A 19,716-nucleotide genomic window follows, 5' to 3' on the forward strand; every position below is an offset into this window, starting at 1 on the left:
AATGACATCACATACTTTTTGTTTCACGGTGCCACCTGGTTCGAACATATGTTGTGTCGCTGTGATTGTTCCACCTGTTTTGGTGTAAGTAGCAGTTTTCGAACCACTAGGGAACGTGATAATAATTCTCCCTCATCTCCCCCTGTGACTTCGTCCTCTTCATAGGTGTATGCTAATTCATCTCCTCCTCCTTCTGCTGTCAACTCTGGTTCTATTAAGTGCACTGTGCTCCGTTTGGGACATTGATTGGAGCGATGTCCGGGCTGCCCACATCTATAGCATTTATCTGTCGATGGGCGAGCATATGGGTTTCTAGGTGCTTCTATCATTCCTCCAGTCTTTGAGGGTGCCCCATTACTGTGTGGTCCTTTGGAAGTATTGGTGAGTGGGGTTGAAAAGCTGGGAGCTTTCCTTTGTCTACTGCAACCCGATTAAGATCAAAAGAGTTTCTCGTTCCAGCTATCGACTTTGCCCTTTCCAGTTGTGCTTCTGCCTTTGTAGCCAGGTTGATGGCTTCAGTTACAGAATATATAGTTTGCATGGAGACCCGATCTTGTATCGCCAAACGTAGACCACTCACAAACCTGCTGACTTGTTGTGCGTCAGTTTCTGTTAGATTATTACGTGATGATAATCTATGGAATTCTTCAACATATGTTTGCACTGTTCTGCTTCCTTGTCTGCAATCCTGATATTGTTGGAACAGGATTTGTTCATAATCTGGTGGTAAATACCTTGCTCGTAGAAGCCGTCTCATCTTTGCCCATGTTTGTACCATTCCTTTTCTTTGTCGCGCCCGTGTGAGTTGCAGTTGCTCCCACCAAGCAGAGGCCCCTCCCATCAATCTGTAAGCAACCAATTTTACCTTCTTATCTTCAGGGATTTCCATGTAGTCGAAAAATCTTTCAACCACAGCCAGCCAATCAAGAAACCCCTCTATTTGCAACTGACCATTGAAAACTGGGTAAATCCATTTTCATACGGAAGGTTTGTGGTTCTCTTCCTCCCATATTGCGTTGTCCCTGGCGATTGTGTCAAAACATGTGTTCGACATATTCTTCATCATCACTCAGTTCTTCCTCGTAAGCTAACTGCCTACGTGGAGGTGGATGGCGTTCACGAGCAGGAGCAATCCTTTCTCTGCAATTTTCGCCTTCATGCTGCAGGTTATTTCCTGTTGTTAGCCTAGCAAGGGTTGCTTGTATGGCTTGTAACGCCTGCTGGGTCTCACGCTGGAAGTTCCTGAATTCTGTTTGTGTGATCATGCTCTCTTCATGTTTGCCGTCATCAAAGTTTTCGTTTTCACTCCGTGTGTTTGCCATCTGAACAAGTTAACACCTGCTCTGATACCAACTGACGTAGCGGAAGCTTATTAAATAAAAAGGAGCACCGTCCCTTTGTAGGAAATTGCTCGAATCCACGAGCAGGAAATAGTTTTCTCGAATCCACGAGTAAGAGATAGTAGTTCTGAATGAAATTCTTATTTCAATGAAAAATTTGAAGTTCCAGTAACGAGGATTGGTAGCTTGTATTTATAGCTGCCAATCCTAATTCTAATCAGAACATACTTGCGGAGATAATTAATAAAACATATAATATTCCTACTAAAAAACATAAACTAGAGTTCTAACTTGGAAACAATAATATCAGTAGCAGAGGGGCTCTTAAATAATGGAATCCGTGTGCAATAAGGAAAAACGCAGCAGTGGCAGAGTGTGCTTCTAACTCTGAAGCTTGAATCGTGATGTGTTTATCCTTGTTGGCCTAGGATTTGATTTGGTCTAGACTTCCTTCATTATACGGTCCTACATCAGAGAGGAAGTAACACTGGGAACACCACAAGACGCGAGAACAGAGATAATACAGAGAAGACGAGCAAAAACAGAGGAGGCCATGAACGAGCAGAAAACAGAGGAACACAGAAAAAAGCAGAAAAGGCGGTGGGCACGGTAGCAAAGGAAAGCAGAAGGCAAGGTCAGACGCAAACGGGAGGCACCACCGCGATGCAACCATCTTCGTCGTCTCCAAAAGCAAGTACACCCATTCTAGTTTTATTCTCTGTGTTCAATAAAACATTGAACACAGTGTGAAGGTAATTTAATTACCTTCACACTGTGTGCATCATGCCCAGCAGGGTCACTGGCTCGAGCCAGTGACCGGGCTGGGCTGACTGGATCTAGCCCATCCCATGTGGGTTGAGCTGGGCCCAGCCCAAAAAAATAAAGAATAAAAAAACAAAAAAATAAAAAAATAAAAAAAGTAGAAAAAATAAAAAATGTGCATGCATGAATAAAAATAATATAAATTTATTTGTTTATTCACTAACGCTAGAGTTAGGAATAAAAATACCGGTTTAAATTTATATTATTTTTATTCCTTGTATTTTATTTTATTTAGCTAGAAAAAAAAAATATGTGCATGCATAAAAATAAATTTATTTTTGTTTATTTATTCACTGGCGCTAGAGTAGGGAATAAAAAATATTGATCTAATTTTTTTTCTTAGCTACGAATTTTTACCAGCGCTAGAGTTGGAATTATTCGAGCTCGAATATTCACTGGCGCCAGAGTCAGGAATATTCTAAAAAAATTATAATATCATAAGCGAATAAATGTTTAGCAATTGAAGACAGAACCAACAATGCAGTTTGCCTTAGGCAGAACGTTTAAGGGGTGATAATATCTTTCCTTTTACGTAACTAGTTTCGAATCATAGAATCTTTGTTGACCAGTTAGGATTTCTAGTGACTATAATACTAGGTGTCGACTCCTCAAATAAGATATTTTTCTTAAAAGAACAAGATGCCAAATATCTGTTCTTTTTTCATAAATCAAGATAATTTTTAGAACCACTGCGATGTTGGGTGTGACAATCAACATTGTGCTTATTCTTTTCAGAACAATAACAAAGCTTTAGTGAAGAGTGAAGAAGTGTTTCCTGCACAATAATAGTAAATGAAAACTAGACCAAAGTGAGTTCATGTTAGATACTATTGTATGAGTGCTTAAGTAGTTAAGGATGAGATATCTCTCAAGCTGTCAAAAAAAAACTTTTACTTGAGAGGATCGATAATCTTATTTTTTAAACCATGTATGAAAAAAAAGGTGAGTGAAGGCCTTATGATGTCGAGTGAAGAGTCCATTTTCATGAAGTTAAATTGATAATTAGAGTATTATACTAGAGAGAAACGTGAACACTATTTATAAAGTGGCGTGCATGTCATCTAATTGAGTGATTATGTTAATAAAAGTGTTTACATAGTCAATGATGAATTATTGGCTAGAACGAGCATGGAAACAAGTGTCAATTGACTTTTATGGATATTTACCTATCATAAATTAAAAAGCTAGATAAACTATTGAATGAGATGACTGTTCTCTTACGAAAATTCAAAAGGAAAAGCATCGTCGAATATGAGTCAATTTTCCACGCCTGTCATTCTCGTTCTCGGCTGTTGGGTCTATAATGGCTGCATGCCGTATTGCTTGACGAGGACTATTTAAGTATTATTCTCGACCTTTTATTTATTTATTTTGGATTTTTTCTGCTGGTGGGTCTATAATATTTTTTTTTATAACCAAAGTCTGTAAACAGAAACATTTTATTTATTTTCCGCGTCAAGAAAGTCAAGTAACTCAGTCACCCACTTTTTTTAAACTCCCACTGCACTAGATCTCGCTCCTTCTGCTGTGAATCCAATTCCAAATATTTATGGAGAAAAAAAATATTAATCTTTATTTACAACGTTGGTTAATTACAATTAGTACAATGATATCAATTTCTTCTCTTATACTAAAATAATGATACCAATTCTAGATATTATATATGAATTATGTTATGTTATGTATGAAAAATACTAAAAAAAAGATAGGTTAATTTGGTCATCCCATAAAACTATATATGGAGTGAGATTAAAACTTAAGGAATGGAAATAGCACTGCACAAAATATTAATGATATTTATTATTTATAGTATATGGTCAATGAAGTGTCATGATTTATCGAGTGATTTCCAATGAAATTTGGAGTACATACCAGCTTAATTCTAAGTTTGCTAGAAGAATTATTTGATTTTTGAACAAATTCATAAGCACTTAGGCATAATCTACTCTTTTTTTCTTATAAAAAAAAATTGTATAAAGAACAACTAAATATTTATTAAAATTAAGAAATCAGCACATTAAATAAAATTGTACTGTTCTCTACAACAAATTGTGGAGACCCCAAAAGAAAAGTGAGAGCGAGATGTGCTTCCGGGGCATGTTAAAATTAAGAAATTAACACGTTAAAAAAACTTTCAATATGCCTTGTATATGTTTGATATGTAAATTGACATATTTAATATCAATTCAATCTTGAGTATGAACCTATTCTCCAATGTCACTTTCATTTGCTCCAAATGGGAAGATAATGCTTGGATTTTTATTTTTTTTGTCTCATGTTTACTTGAAGTTAAAAGAAAAGTCATGATGGGTATTGCGAGGAGATCATACAACAAGAATCGTAAGCTCTTGAGGGTAAACATGTCCGCTATCCATGGCTGGTAATAAGGACGGGGAAATTAAAGAATTTTCATTGATGGGGCAAATAGCATCACGTTTTGTGTTCAAAAACAGGGAAGCTTCTATGGCTGCTGCTGCACTGCGTTCATTTGGTGTTGTATAGCAACAGCATTTATTTATCTGTATTCCATTCCAGAGTAATACCAAACAAAAATAGCAGAGCTCATGGCTATGTGGCCTTTGAGTGATATCCTGCTAGTGCAGCTTTTGATCATGTTATCTCCTGCATGCTTCCTAGAAGCTCAAACTTCTTACTCCACAGCCCAAAATTATTACCCATCATGGACAAACAATTTGTCCATTCCAGCGAGAGGCTTTGATTCCTACCAAATGATCTTGTTGAGTGAGTATTGGTCTTTTGCTTGTGGATTTTACTCCAAAGACCAGGAAAATGATTCCTTTTATTTTGCAGTTGTATCACTCAACCAAACATATGCAGGAGCTATTGTTAATTTCACTCTTCAGCATGTCATATGGTTGGCAAATGAAAATAAGCCTGTTGGACGGAACGCAACTCTAAAGTTACTTCCAGAAGGAAATTTGGTTCTGAGAGATGCAGATGGAGCTTTAGTCTGGTCTACCAACACGTCTAACATGTCTGTTGCGGGTATAAAGATGATGGAAACAGGGATGCTTGTGCTTCAAGACCACAATAATAAGACTGTGTGGCAATCTTTCAGTAATACAGCACATGTGTCCACTTCATGGACGAATAATGATCCCATATCAGCCATGCCTTTTAATCTATTTAAAATAATCATGATGCACGGAGCTGGTTTTTATTGTGGATTTCTCTCCAAGGACCGGAATTCCTTCTATTTTGCTATATGGAAGAAGAAGTCGGAATATTCTGGAGATGATGATCCGGAGGCCTTATGGTTAGCAAACAGAAACAGGCCTGTTGGTGAGAACGCAACTTTACAATTTTTACCAGATGGAGATTTGGTTCTGAGAGATGCTGATGGAGCTTTCGTTTGGTCTACTAACACATCTAACATGTCTGTTGCGGGTATGAGGATGATGGAAACTGGAAACCTTGAGCTTCAAGACCACAATAATAAGATTGTGTGGGCAATCTTTTTAGTAATACAGCACATGTGTCCGCTTTATGGACGAATAATGATCCCATATCAGCCATGCCTTATAATCTATATAAAATATTCATGATGCACGGAGCTCCTTTTTCTTGTGGATTTCACTCCAAGGACCGGAATTCCTTCTATTTTGCAATATGGAAGCAATCGGAAGTTTCTGGAGATGATGTTCCGGAGGCCTTGTGGTTAGCAAACAGAAACAGGCCTGTTGGTGAGAACGCAACTTTACATTTTTTACCAGATGGAGATTTGGTCTTGAGAGATGCTGATGGAACTTTCGTTTGGTCTTCTAACACATCTAGCATGTCTGTTGCGGGTATGAGGATGATGGAAACTGGAAACCTTGAGCTTTATGATGTCAATAACAAGACTGTTTGGAATTCATTTGATCATCCTTCTGATGTACTGCTTCTTGGGAACAAATTAGTGGCAGGACAGAAGCTGGTGGCAAGTGTTTCGAAAACTAATAGATCTGAAGGTGTCTTCAGCCTCTCTGTGATCCTACAAGGTTTGTTTGCTTCTTACCAAGCTACTGCGCCACAAAAGTACTTCAAATTCTCAGTTTTGGGGGGCATAGACAGCCTCCAACTAAGTCATGATGAATCCTCTGGTAATCTTGCTTTACTTATAATGTCAGCTTCACCTGATGAGCCGAATACAATGCTTACAAGCACCATTAAATACTCAGCGACGGCTTACATGAAATTTGATCCTGATGGGCATCTCAGAATTTATGATGGCAACATGATCGACGGGGTTGATCTGTTGACAGATATGAGTGCATGTGATTACCCAACAGCTTGTGGTAATTATGGGATGTGCTTAAATGGACAGTGCTCGTGCCCAGCAGGATTTGCTCGAGCCAATACCCCAAATGATCAAGGCAACTACAATTGCTGGCAGATGAGTCCAACCACATGTGAAAATCCAAAATCCCATTCTCTTCTTCCCCTGGAAGATGTCTACTATTTCAATTATGTTGACCCTGAGGCAGCGGTCCTGAAAGGAACAGACATGAAGAGTTGTAAAGATGCATGTTTGAAAAACTGTTCATGCAACGCTGCTCTATTTCAGTATTACTTTAATGATTCTCATGGGAATTGTTTTTTTGCCCTCACCAGTTCTTACACTAACGGGTGATGGTAAGGAAAGAAACAGTTACCATTCTAATGCCTTCATCAAAACTTCTAATGATGGAGAGAATGGAAGTGCTTTTACATCTTCTATCAATCCTACATCTTCTATCAATCCTAAAATAATAGCAGGATCAACTATTGGAGCCATCCTTGTTATGAGTTTAATTGGTGGTCTATGTATTATGGTTTGGAGGAAGAAAAGAGATCGAGAGGAAGGAATGGAAGACTTGAATCAACTATCAGGAATGCCCATGAGATTCACATACCAAGAACTAAGAGTGGCAACTTGGGATTTTGAGAAGAAGCTTGGAGGAGGAGGGTTTGGATCAGTTTTTGAAGGAATTCTAGAAAATGGAGAAAAAATTGCAGTAAAGCGCCTAGATGCTTTAGGCCAAGGGCAGAAGGAATTCTTGGCTGAGGTCAAAAGTATAGGAAGCATCCATCATGTCAGCCTGGCGAGGCTAATTGGATTCTGTGCTGATAAATTGCATAGGCTTTTAGTCTACGAGTTCATGTGCTGTGGGTCTTTGGATAAGTGGATTTTCTGCAGGGAACCACTACTACATCCTCTGGACTTCCAAACTAGAAGAAACATTATCATGGATGTAGCAAAGGGGCTGGCCTATCTCCATGAAGAATGCAGACAAAGAATAGTCCACTTAGACATCAAACCACAAAACATTTTGTTGGATGAAAATCTGCATGCTAAGATCTCTGATTTTGGCTTGTCTAAGTTGATTGACAGGGATCAAAGTCAAGTGGTGACCACAATGAGAGGAACTCCTGGGTACTTGGCTCCTGAATTATTCAGCTCAGTCATCACAGAGAAGGCAGATGTTTATAGTTTTGGAATCGTAGTCATGGAAGTTGTCTGCGGAAAGAAAAATCTGGATAGGTCACAGCCAGCTGAGTGCATGCATTTGCTCCCTATTCTTATGAAGAGGGCACAGGAGGATCAATTGATTGATATGGTTGACAATAGCAGTGAGGATATGCAATTGCACAGGTTAGAAGCTGCGGAGATGATGAGGGTTGCTATTTGGTGTCTGCAAAGTGATCACACCAGGAGGCCTAGCATGTCAACCGTGGTTAAGGTCTTAGAGGGCACCATGGGTGTTGAGGCAGACCTAGACTATTGCCTTCAGAATGCAACAACAATGGCAGCAATAAGAAGAGAGGCAGAGCTGGGCAGTACTGCCACATTGCTGCCATCACTACTATCAGGACCAAGGTGAAGAAAGATCTTTTGCGAAATATATGTGGTGTTTATGTTTCTCCGATAGGTGTTTTACCTTCAGTTCTCTTTATATCGCTACTGTAACGTTAGCTACTGTAATATTATCTGGGAAATTGTTCAATTAGCATAAAGTGTGATTCTTTAAAGCCAAGACATGCAATCAGTTTTCTGTTAAGTTTTTGAGGTAAAGAATTACTTTTATAGCCAACAAAGAGCCATATATACATGATTCCGGTAAACATATTACTATCAACATTGTGCTGATTCTTTTCAGAGCAATCATATCGAAGGCGTTTGATTGAATTGTGTTGACTTAGCATGGAAAATTGAAGCTACCTCTCCAGAAACTCTTTTCTTTTCTTTTCTTTTTTCTTGAAGCTGCAATTTGTCTTCGCAAATCGCTACTCATTGCTCAGGTATAATGATGTCAAAGTCACTAACAGTCCATTCAGCAACTTGATTAGGGGCCTTGAATATCTCTGTTCCTAAATCAATGGACATCCACTGCCTCCTAGCCGGGGGAGTCCCAGGATCCTGCAAAATAAGTAATAGCCGCCATATGTTAATGTCAAAGAGCTTTGTCCATTTTAATAATTCATCATGTCACTTCCTTTTGGCCTCTGTACAAATTTCCTTCCGTTTCTAGGATGCAGGATTATATCTAGTGACTTCGAGTTTTGAAAAAACTAGTAAATTTGAAGCTCTGAATCTGTGCTTAGGCCATTTAATCCATAAGAGAAAAGTGAAAGACAGAAAAGCAAACCTGGTAGAAGTAAAGTGATTGCGACAACCTCCCAACATCAAGTTCCCAAGTTCTCGGGTCACCAATCCAACCCTCACCTTGCTTGGTAGGATATCCATACTCACCCCAAACTGGATGTGGCAAAATCTGTAGTATCTCCTGAGGCTGAGGATTGCTATAGGGATCACACAAACTATAAGGAACTTCAAGATGCTCTGCGTTCCCCGGAGAACAGTACAAGTGATAGGCGGCATAAGGGAAGCGAGCAGTGTCATTGCGATGGATACGTGTTCCATCGGGAAATGTATGGTAAGGAGGGCACACATTGAGGTTGGTTGGATGGCACCATGAACTTATGTTTGGATTTATGATCATTTCGCTGTATCGAGTGACATCTGAAGTAACATTTCCATCAGAAGGTTTCCCATCGTTCTTCCAACAGCTTCCCATGTCCATCAGGTAGAACTGGCTGCTAGGACCCCCACCATTGATTACATTTAAAGTGAACCTTACTTTGAAGTTTGGTGATTCTGGGATCTGCATATAGTGCACGTCAACTCCATCACTCACAAGTTTGTTTGGCTTGTAAGTAAAACCTGCATTAGTGCATGATACAGACTATTTTTTTCAACCCCTAGATGTCACTCGTGTAAACCCACCTCCCCTGTGAAATGTTTGCAGGATTTGACCTACATTTCAATCTATTTCTGTGCATCATAATATTTTATCTACATCGGAGGCTTGGCAGAAACAAAGAAAAGGTTTGGCACTCCCTTTGTTTGTATTTGAAATGTTGAGGAATTTGAACTATGTATATTAATTAGATCAAAGAATGTAAAGGAGCACTCACAATTTTTGACATACCCCTTGTTGGGTAATGGTACCCACCAGAAACATCATGTGTGGCATCTGATCTCAAGTAAAGCATTAACCATGGATACTTTGTTGAGGTCCTCAAAAGATGATGAAAAACCCAACTTCCCTTTCCTACCTCCTTCTCCCATGTCACAGAATGGTATGAAATGTTATCCATTAGTCCCTTGCTCAAATCTGCATCCAAATCCCATGACCCATGAAACCTTCCTTTAAGTGTCGTCCTATTAGGCCCTTGCAACGTGGTGTAATCATGATAAATGAATGGCTGGTTCATGCACCCTTTTCCAAAGCAAGGGAATCCAGTGTCAGGGCCGAAAGGCCCCACTCTGTGGCCATTTTTGGGGCACTTGGCTGAGTAAGTGTCCATGTTGCCGCTCTTGAGCATGATCATCCAGAATTGCCAAACTTGTTGAGTATGGATACAAATGGAAAGAATCAAATATGGGTGCATGATGGCTTTCATTATTGACAAAATATGGAGGCAAGTGGCTGCCATTATTGATTGAATATAAAGAAGCTTGTTCCATGTTTTTAGAGAGGGTTTATAAGAACAAAATATGTACTAGATTGAGCAAAAATAATAGAGGTAGTTGCATTAAGAGCATCAACAAGTAAGCTTAGAAAGATAAATAGATGTGAAGAAATTATAGACACATGTTGGGAGTTGAGTATAGTATTTCTTCTTAATTATTGTAATTTATATTCTCTCTATATAATAAAATGAGTTGTTTAAGGGATGCAGGCAATTGTAAAACTATATAAAAATATTGCATTTAATGTATAGGAATCAATTTCTTGATCTTAACAACTAGTATTAAAGCTTTGAAAAAAAAATATAAGGCTTTTTTTTTTCTTGGAAATAAAAGAGGTAAAAAATATTTCTTAAACATACAATTGTAATGAGGAGGCCAATATAAACTTAATGGTGAAAACAAAGCTTAAAATAGATGCTGAACAATGATACATGCTTTAACATGTGTCAACAAGGAAGAATGCCATACATGAAACTCTCCTTACATACCATCTTCACTTGAACAACAATCAACTTGACTTGAACCTAATAACCTTCTTGAATGATGCAACCTAACTCCATACATCAATAACAATTTATTGTGATGTCAACATGACATCAATACCATATTAATAGGAGGCCCGCATAACCCATCAGTAGTTTGGGGTCAACACATAGCCAAGCCAGTTTAGTAGAGCTAAAGTTAAGCCGAGCTAAGTCACTAAAATGAGGACAGTGATTCAACGATAAAAAGGTTTCAGTTAAAATTATTGTTGTTGTATTAACTTTAAAAGCAATTACTCACTTAAAGTTGATTATACCTTTTTTCAATGGGAAAAGAATTAGACCTTAAATTCTCAAAGCTAAAATTCTCAAACGAATCTCATTCTTTTCATCACGAAATCTCTTCTTAAATATAGGCTTCAATGTATTCTAGAACTAACCTTGATTGAAACCCCCACTTAGTAATCTTTTCTTCAACCATTCTTTAGTTGATTTTAGTCAACCAACTATAATTTGATAGAGTATAATCTATTAGTTTATAAACATACTCGAAGTTTAATTTTGAACAATCCAAGAGAGAATTGTATTCATCAAGGGTGGGAATGATATCTATAATGTCAAAGGTGAAACACTTTTATTTTGGATCCCAAAACCCTATCATAGCTTAGAAACATAAGTGTTGCACTCTAATCTTAAGCAACTAAATTATATCTCTATATTGATTTTAGAATGCAATTTGATCTTGTAAGGAAAACATCTCACAATAATCCAATAATTGGCTAGCATTAGGCATTGTTTTTTTTAGCTTCACTCACTCTAGTAGTTTGGACTCAAGTCTTATTTGTAAGCAACCTCATTCATCACATTAACCTTTTTCTAACCCAGTACTCGTGTCCTTAATGGTAATCATATTATGTCCCTTAATTTCTCTTTTTTATTAAACATTAGTGGAGATCTAATAAATTACAATTCAAAAGGCTAGATAAACTATTAAAAAAAAAAGCAAATGATTTAGGCAAAAGTGGAATGTATGCTAGGCTTTTAGACAAACAGACTTTTGTAAGAGTGATGCACTTTTAATGATATTGTAATACTCAAAAGTTTATAGACAAGTGCAAATTAATTTTCATAAGCTTCCTCTATGGTTAAAATGGAAAGCTAGGTTAGAGTAAATGGTAGGCTCATACTCTTGGATGAGTGATAATCTCTTGATCACATTGTAATACTCAGACAATGACTATCACATTTAAGACCATTGATAACATTTGTAGAGGGAAAATTATGATTGAATGAGTTAAACTCTTGTGAAGGATATATTATATCAAGCTGCTAAGAAAGATAAAGCCTAAAGAGCCAATTGAGCTCATATAAAAGAAAATAGCATGATGATATTAGTTGAAAGATAGATTTATTTACATAAAAAGGGATTTAAACGCAATGATGTGCAATAAGCACACTACTTAAAGATGCAAAGGGAACTTGTCACCCATTTGCACAATGAGAAGATTGGCAAGCAACGTGTATAACATGAATAAGAGATTGGAAGACAAACCACTCAAAATTAAGTGAGATTTAGCTCTAAAGGATAAGAAACTAAAGTAGTGTAAAGCTTTAATAGATCTTTAAGGATAAAAGATGGATATGGTGCCATACCATTTGTCTCCAAGTAAGAGATTATTAAGCGTGGATACAAATGAAAAGAATCAACCATGGATTCATGATGGCTACTATTGTTAATTAAAAATAAGGAGGCTTGTCCTCCATTTTTAGTTATAAATAAAGGGAGCTTGCAAGAGCAAAATATGCAAAATATTAGGCAAAAACAACAAAAGTAGTTATGTTAACATCAACAATAAGCAAGCTTATAGAGATAGAGAGATGTGAGGAAATTACAAAAAAGTGTTGGGAGTTGAGTGAGAGGTGTTTCTCCTCCATTGTTGTAATTAGTGTTTTATCTTTATATAATAAAATAAGTTGCTCCATGGCCACAAACAATTGCTTAATCATGTAAAAATTTTGGGTTTCGTATCTAGACATTAATGCCCTGATTATAATAGAATTATCGATAAAATATCCCATCTATTTGGACTAGTTGATTAATCACATAAAAAATTTGGGTTTCATGTCTAGACATCAATCTCATGATTATAATAGAAGTATCCATAAAATATCCCATCTATTTGGATTTATATTCAATGGGTTAGGTGAAATTATCATTCTTAGTTATATTAAGGTTGATTATATTTTACTTTTATATTTAGTTATATTTATTTTTATTGTATTATCAAACTAACTTTATTTCTAAATGAAAATGATTGAATATCTTTTTAATTGAAATAATTATCTACATACATTGCAAGAAAAATAAAGCTTTCTATTTTTTTTTCTAAAAAAAAAAAGACATGAAACTTTTTAACAGTAATATGATACAGAATATATTGTTTTGATATTAACCTATGCTTACGAGAGAATATACACAAATTTTAAAACTTAATCTTTAAAAGTTTTTATAATAAATTTAAATTGATTTTATATGTTTTCGTTCTTAACTATTGAATAAATTTATGAAAAATTAATTTAAAAAAATATTATATATAATTAAATAATATAGCACAAAAGCAAGTTTTAAAAAAGTCACTATGAAAAGAATCAATCTATTTTTTTTTTTTTCTATTGTAAGCATTAACAATTTAACATATCTTTACGAACGGAGATTTTTTTTTTCCCCTTAGTTACTAATGAGTATTTTGTTTTGTTATTATAATATGCTTTTTAAAGTATTTTCAGATATTTTTGGATGATTTTGATATTTATATTAAAAAAATTTAAAATATTATTTTAATATATTTTTAATTAAAAATCACTTTTAGTGATAATACCAAACACCCAGTACTGTTGTTGAGGCTATCCCTTGCTATGATGTCTTATTTGTTTTTTCGTTTCAGAAGTGTTATTGAAAAAAATTGAATTTGTTTTGCTTCGAATTAATATTTTTTTTAGTGTTTTCAGATCATTTTAATATGCTGATGTCAAAAATTATTTTTTATTTTGATTTATTTCTAATAAAAAAACATTTTAAAAATCAACAACTATCATATTTCTAAACATTTCCTGAACAGGAAAAGAAATGATTGTTCTCTTACGAAAATTCAAAAGGAAAAGCTAGCCTTCCAAATAGTCGTGTTCAAAATCTGGTTTCATTGGTTGGAATGTGGAAACTAGTTGATAAAAATAATATCAGGGTCATTATCCAACGACAGGTGGCCGTGACCAAAGGGGTAAAATTAATTACGAAACTGAGCAAGGACCCAATGCCGACGACTCTGGGAACGAAAGTAGTTATCACGGGTCAATCCTTGTAGGGATGATAGAACATTCTTTTCGTCACAATTCAATGATCTTGTTATATCAAAGTTAATTGTATTTACGGTTTGTAGTTTCAAAATGATGTATTAAAGCAAATTATTAGCTAATGCTGGCATAGCAGCTTTTGATCATGGCTGTGCTGCAGCTTTTGATCATCTTATGGTCTCTACCATACCTCCTGGAAGCACAAATTCATTATGCTGACACAGCACAAGTATCCACATGATGGACAAATAATAACATCTCCTTACCATCAATCTCTAGTGCCACTCGGATCATTCTGTCGAATGAGATTGGTTTTGCTTGTGGATTCTACACCGACTATTATGGGGTTTTTTTGGCCGTCGGGATAGCCAAAACCTGGACAGATTGGAGTGTTGGGAATGGTAGTCGGTATTTTAGCCATCTAATATGGTCGGCGAACAGAAACAAGCCTGTTAGCGAGAATGCAACTCTGCAGTTTCTCCCAGAAGGAAATTTGGTCCTGAGAGATGCAGATGGGACTTTGGTTTGGTCTACCAACACTTCTAACAAGTCTGTTGTCGGTATGAAGATGATGGAAACAGGAAACCTTGTGCTTTACAATCGAAACAACAAGACCATCTGGCAGTCTTTTGATCATGCAACAGACGCTCTGCTTCTTGGGCAGATACTGCAGGTGGGGCAGAAGTTGGTGGCTAGTGTTTCCAGAGGTAATAGATCCGAGGGAAGCTACTATCTTTCTGTTGCTTCTGAAGGTTTGTTTGCTTTTTACCAAGCTAATGTTCCACAAATGTACTACTACAATCGTCCATTTGGTGGGACAGTGATCATGGGCATCCAACTAAATTACAGTGCATCTGATAATGGTGCTCTATGTCAATTAATTTTCTCTGATTTAGCTGGTTATGGTGACGTATGGTTGGGAAGATCGAATAGATGCTCACAAACAAGTTATATGAAATATGATCATGATGGACATCTCAGATTATATTATGATAATTTAGATCAGCCTGTGGATTTGTTGGAAGACGAAATGGATGATTGTGATTACCCAACATCTTGCGGTACTTATGGGCTCTGCTCAGGTGGACGCTGCTCATGCCCGTCAGGATTTGCTCGAGATAATGACTCAATGGCTCAAGGAAAAAATGGATGTTTAGAGATTAATCCTGTGGAATGTGAAAATCCCCATCAATCCCAGTCTCTCCTAACATTGGAAGATGTCTACTATTTCAATTATGTTGATGATGGTGCAGCAGCGTTAAAAGAGACAGATATGAAGAGCTGTCAACAGGCATGCTTGAATAACTGTTCATGCAAAGCTGCTCTATTTCTACTGAAGGGTGTTTTTTTGCAGGGGAGTTGTTTTTTACACTCACCAGTTCTCTCGCTTTCAAGGGATGGAATATCACTTACGCTTCAAGGATATAAATCATATGCATTTATCAAAGTCTCCAATCACGGAATGATTGGGAAAGTTTCTCGTCCAGTCGTCCTCAAATAATAGCAGGATCAACAATTGGAACCATCGTTATTGTAGGTCTCGTTGTTGGCTTATGGATTGTGCTTTCAAGGAAGAAAAACAATGGAGTGGAAGGAATGGAAGATTTCCTTGATCAGCTACCAGGAATGCCCACGAGATTCACGTATGAAGAACTGAAAGCAGCAACTAAGGATTTCCATACGAAGCTTGGAAAAGGAGGGTTTGGCTCCGTGTTTGAGGGAAATTTAGAAACTGGAGAGAAAATTGCAGTGAAACGTCTAGAGGGTTTAGGCCAAGGGAAGAAGGAATTCTTGGCAGAGGTCAAGACTATAGGAAGTATCCACCATGTCAACCTGGTGAGACTAACCGGATTTTGCGTAGATAAGCTCAGTTGTCTTTTAGTCTACGAGTTCCTGTGCAACGGGTCCTTGGACAGTTGGATTTTCCTTAAAGAACCACGACAACCTTCTCTAGATTGGGAAGGTAAAAGGACAATTATCTTGGACATAGCAAGGGGGCAGGCCTATCTCCATGAAGAATGCAGGCAGAGAATAATCCATTTAGATATTAAACCCCAAAACATCTTGCTTGACGCAAGGCTACGCGCTAAGATCTCTGATTTTGGCTTGTCGAAGTTGATTGACAGGGATCAAAGTCAAGTGGTGACCACAATGAGAGGAACTCCTGGGTACTTGGCTCCTGAATTATTCAGCTCAGTCATCACAGAGAAGGCAGATGTTTATAGTTTTGGAATCGTAGTCATGGAAGTTGTCTACGGAAAGAAAAATCTGGATAGGTCACAGCCTGAGTGCATGCATTTGCTCCCTATTCTTATGAAGAGGGCACAGGAGGATCAATTGATTGATATGGTTGACAATAGCAGTGAGGATATGCAATTGCACAGGTTAGAAGCTGCGGAGATGATGAGGGTTGCTATTTGGTGTCTGCAAAGTGATCACACCAGGAGGCCTAGCATGTCAACCGTGGTTAAGGTCTTAGAGGGCACCATGGGTGTTGAAGCAGACCTAGACTATTTGCCTTCAGAATGCAACAACAACGGCAGCAATAAGAAGAGAGGCAGTGCTGGGCAGTACTACCACATTGCTGCCATCACTACTATCAGGACCAAGGTGAAGAAAGATCTTTTGCGATATATATGTGGTGTTTATGTTTCTCCGATAGGTGTTTTACCTTCAGTTCTCTTTATACCGCTAGTGTAATGTTATCTGGGAAATTGTTCAATTAGCATAAAGTGTGATTCTTTAAAGCCAAGACATGCAATCAGTTTTCAGTTGAGTTTTTGAGGTAAAGAATTACTTTTATAGCCAACAAAGAGCCAAATATACATGATTCCGGTTAACATATTACTATCAATGTCATAACCCAATTTTCAACACTTTTATTTTAATTTTATTTCCTGAAAATGATAAAAAGAAAAATGATGAAAACAAATATAATAATGATGATAAAATTAAAATAATACAAATGAAATAAATGAAGAACAAATTAAAATTTGGGTTAAGGGCAACATGATTGAAAGTTTAAAGATTTAATTAAATTTTTGACCTGTTTAATTAATCAAATCAATGGTTTAATTGAAGAATTAATAAATTTTTGAAACTTAATTAAGCTTGAAATTAATTTAATTAATCCAATCAAGGGTTTAATTGAAGAATTGATAAGTTTTGAGACTAAATTAAGCTTGGGATTAATTTAATTAATGAAATCAGGGGCTTAATTGGAGAATTGATAAGTTTTAGACTTAATTGGACTTTGGATTTAATTAAATTAATGAAATCAGGGACTTAATTGAAGAAATATCAAAGTTTGGGGTTAATTAGGGGCACGATTACAATAGATTAAAGTCCAAGGACTAACGTGTAAAAGGCGCCGGAATGCAGGGGAAATTACAGTTTAAACCAGGGGCTTAATTACAACAGTTTCAAAACTTCACGGGTCAAAACGAAAATGACCACCTCATATCCCAAAAACAGCGTCGTTTGAAAGAGTGTTGTTCATCTTCTTCGCAGGAGTTGTTGCTGGAGTAAAGGGTGGAAGCCGTTTCAAATGCTTGGCATTCTCTGGCTATAAAGCCAGAGACAATGAGAGAGCGCAGGGAGGAAAGAAAAAGGGCAGAACCGAGGGGCTGAGGGGAAGAGACAAAAAACATAGCCACGAATGGCAGAAAACGAGGAATCACAGAACCGGGGGAGAGAGATGGAGAGAAACCAAACCAGGGAAAATTTTGGTCCATCAACCAGCAGCACCTCGTGCTTTTACCACCATTGTCTCCGTCTTGAATGGAGAAGATCGGACAAAGAACTAGAAAAGGGAACAAAGAGGAGGAGAGGAAGTAACACTGGGAACACCACAAGACGCGAGAACAGAGATAATACAGAGAAGACGAGCAAAAACAGAGGAGGCCACGAACAGGCAGAAAACAGAGGAACACAAAAAAAGCAGAAAAGGCGGTGGGCACGGTAGCAAAGGAAAGCAGAAGACAAGGTCAGACGCAAACGTGCAAGGGAAACAAGCATCTATGATCTATCAAGTCTAGATGGTCAAAAAAGGGTTTGATCAGCATTTCTGTTCTTCCAAAAGTTCAAAGAAGAAGGCATCTCGTATTTTAACTCACCAGAGTTACTTTATGAAGATTCCAAAGAAGGGCAAGGAGATAATTTCTGCATGCGGGGGTTTTCTAGGGACCAAACTGGTGGTGGTTTCTGTGGGTGATGGAAGAATGGCCCAACCAACTTTTCTCCTCTTAAATAAATTCACCAAGAATGCTCTCTTAGATTCCCGTACCACTACAGAATACAAGCAGAATACTGTCATGTCCTTGATATCAAATAAAGAATGACGTGATGATCCACTCCTCTTATCTTCTATTCAAAAGTGAACGGGCAAGAGCAAACCAAGTACATTATGAACCTCACCTGGTAGGTGGCCTCTGCGTGGTACAGAATGATTATGTTGGCGCATGGACAGCCATTGAAATCCAAGCCTTGATGAGGGAAGTTCTCTGGAAAGTAGAATCTTCTTGTAATTGATAGTTTTGGTAATGGCGAGGTGTAGTGGGGCATGCCCACAATCGAAGGCCACCCAAAGTGGATACACAAGTAGGCCATTCATCGAGGAAATTATTACAGACTGCAGAACACAAGGATTTAGATATTTGGGAATAGTTGAGCTTATCTCAAGCAATAGCCTTTGATTTCTGCGGAAGAGAGCGTCATTTCATTTCGAGACCTCTTTCCTTAGATCCTCAGTCACTACTTTATCTGCGATCGCCGTCTAGATTCTAGGGAGTCGCCACCTGACTGTTGGGGAAGATCGTTCGAGCTCAGCCTCTGTACCACAGATGGATGTGGTAAGAACGCGTGGAGCTCTCAGTCCTGATCTTGTTCATGGGCGACAGAAGGCCCAAAACTCAGCTCACTAAAATGATCAAAACTCAGTTCAATAGCATGCTTCCCTTCAATAGCTATGCCGCAAATGATCAAATCATGCTAGAAGAACTTCAATGCAAAACATTCACGACGTATATATATGATACTTATTTTACATTTGTCAGATAAGAAAAGAAGGTAATATTTATTTATTTTTTATACATGATAATACAAAATATATATCAATACTGACATGTAAATTAAACTCTATGTCTAATTAAGAAAGAAATTAAAATGTTAATATCATTACTACCAAATAGGTTAATTCTATTATATGTAAATGCTTGCCTATTTATACATCATTTAAAAATTTAAATAATTTAAAATAAATTTATAAATTCACTCTTAATTAACCTATTGCACCTTTTTTGTATTTTATTTTAATTGTCAAAACCCTAAAATTGCTTAAAAATATGTCAACAAAAATCCATAATTAAAATATAAAAACTAATAAAATTACATCAAAATTTATCAAATTTTTAAATCGGACCTTAGTTTTTTATATATTATGTTCTTAGTTATTGTTTTTGTGTTATCTCTAGATCCTTTAAACAAAAAAACTCATAATTTTTTTTTTCTTCTCCAATTGCTACTAATATTAAAAGAAGATTCCTTTAAACCAAATAATTAATAAAGTTTCTATTCATACTTGTATTTTAATTTTTACTCACCTCACATAATATTATAATCCAAAAATAAAAAAATTGCATAAGAATTTAGAAAAATATTAATTAATAGATATGGCAATATTTTTATTTGTGTCTTTATCTTTAAT

General features: G+C 36.8%; 4 protein-coding genes across 4 annotated transcripts; 3 read left to right on the plus strand and 1 right to left on the minus strand.

The window, feature by feature from the left end:
- The first annotated feature begins 4,726 nt into the window (after window positions 1-4,726).
- On the plus strand, window positions 4,727-8,159 carry LOC118030410 (G-type lectin S-receptor-like serine/threonine-protein kinase SD2-5). The gene is made up of 3 exons (XM_073408710.1): window positions 4,727-5,644; window positions 5,767-6,554; window positions 6,730-8,159. Exons 1-3 carry the CDS (start codon window positions 4,727-4,729, stop codon window positions 8,024-8,026), a joined length of 3,003 nt encoding a protein of 1,000 aa, XP_073264811.1. The 3' UTR covers window positions 8,027-8,159.
- Window positions 8,160-8,247: 88 nt separating this feature from the next.
- Window positions 8,248-10,142, minus strand: LOC118030300 (uncharacterized). The gene is made up of 3 exons (XM_035034366.2): window positions 9,621-10,142; window positions 8,792-9,307; window positions 8,248-8,562 (listed from the first exon to the last, which is right to left on the minus strand). The coding sequence occupies exons 1-3, from the start codon at window positions 10,140-10,142 to the stop codon at window positions 8,434-8,436; spliced, it is 1,167 nt and encodes a 388-aa protein (XP_034890257.1). The 3' UTR covers window positions 8,248-8,433.
- Window positions 10,143-14,574: 4,432 nt separating this feature from the next.
- Window positions 14,575-15,513, plus strand: LOC118030412 (G-type lectin S-receptor-like serine/threonine-protein kinase SD2-5). Its single transcript, XM_035034511.2, has one exon. The coding sequence runs from the start codon at window positions 14,575-14,577 to the stop codon at window positions 15,511-15,513; it is 939 nt and encodes a 312-aa protein (XP_034890402.2).
- On the plus strand, window positions 15,499-16,744 carry LOC118030411 (G-type lectin S-receptor-like serine/threonine-protein kinase SD2-5). Its single transcript, XM_035034510.2, has one exon. It carries the CDS (start codon window positions 15,609-15,611, stop codon window positions 16,710-16,712), a length of 1,104 nt encoding a protein of 367 aa, XP_034890401.1. The 5' UTR covers window positions 15,499-15,608; the 3' UTR covers window positions 16,713-16,744.
- Window positions 16,745-19,716: the final 2,972 nt, after the last annotated feature.

The sequence above is a fragment of the Populus alba genome, chromosome 4, assembly GCF_005239225.2.
Source record: "Populus alba chromosome 4, ASM523922v2, whole genome shotgun sequence".
NCBI classification, from domain to species: Eukaryota; Viridiplantae; Streptophyta; class Magnoliopsida; order Malpighiales; family Salicaceae; genus Populus; species Populus alba.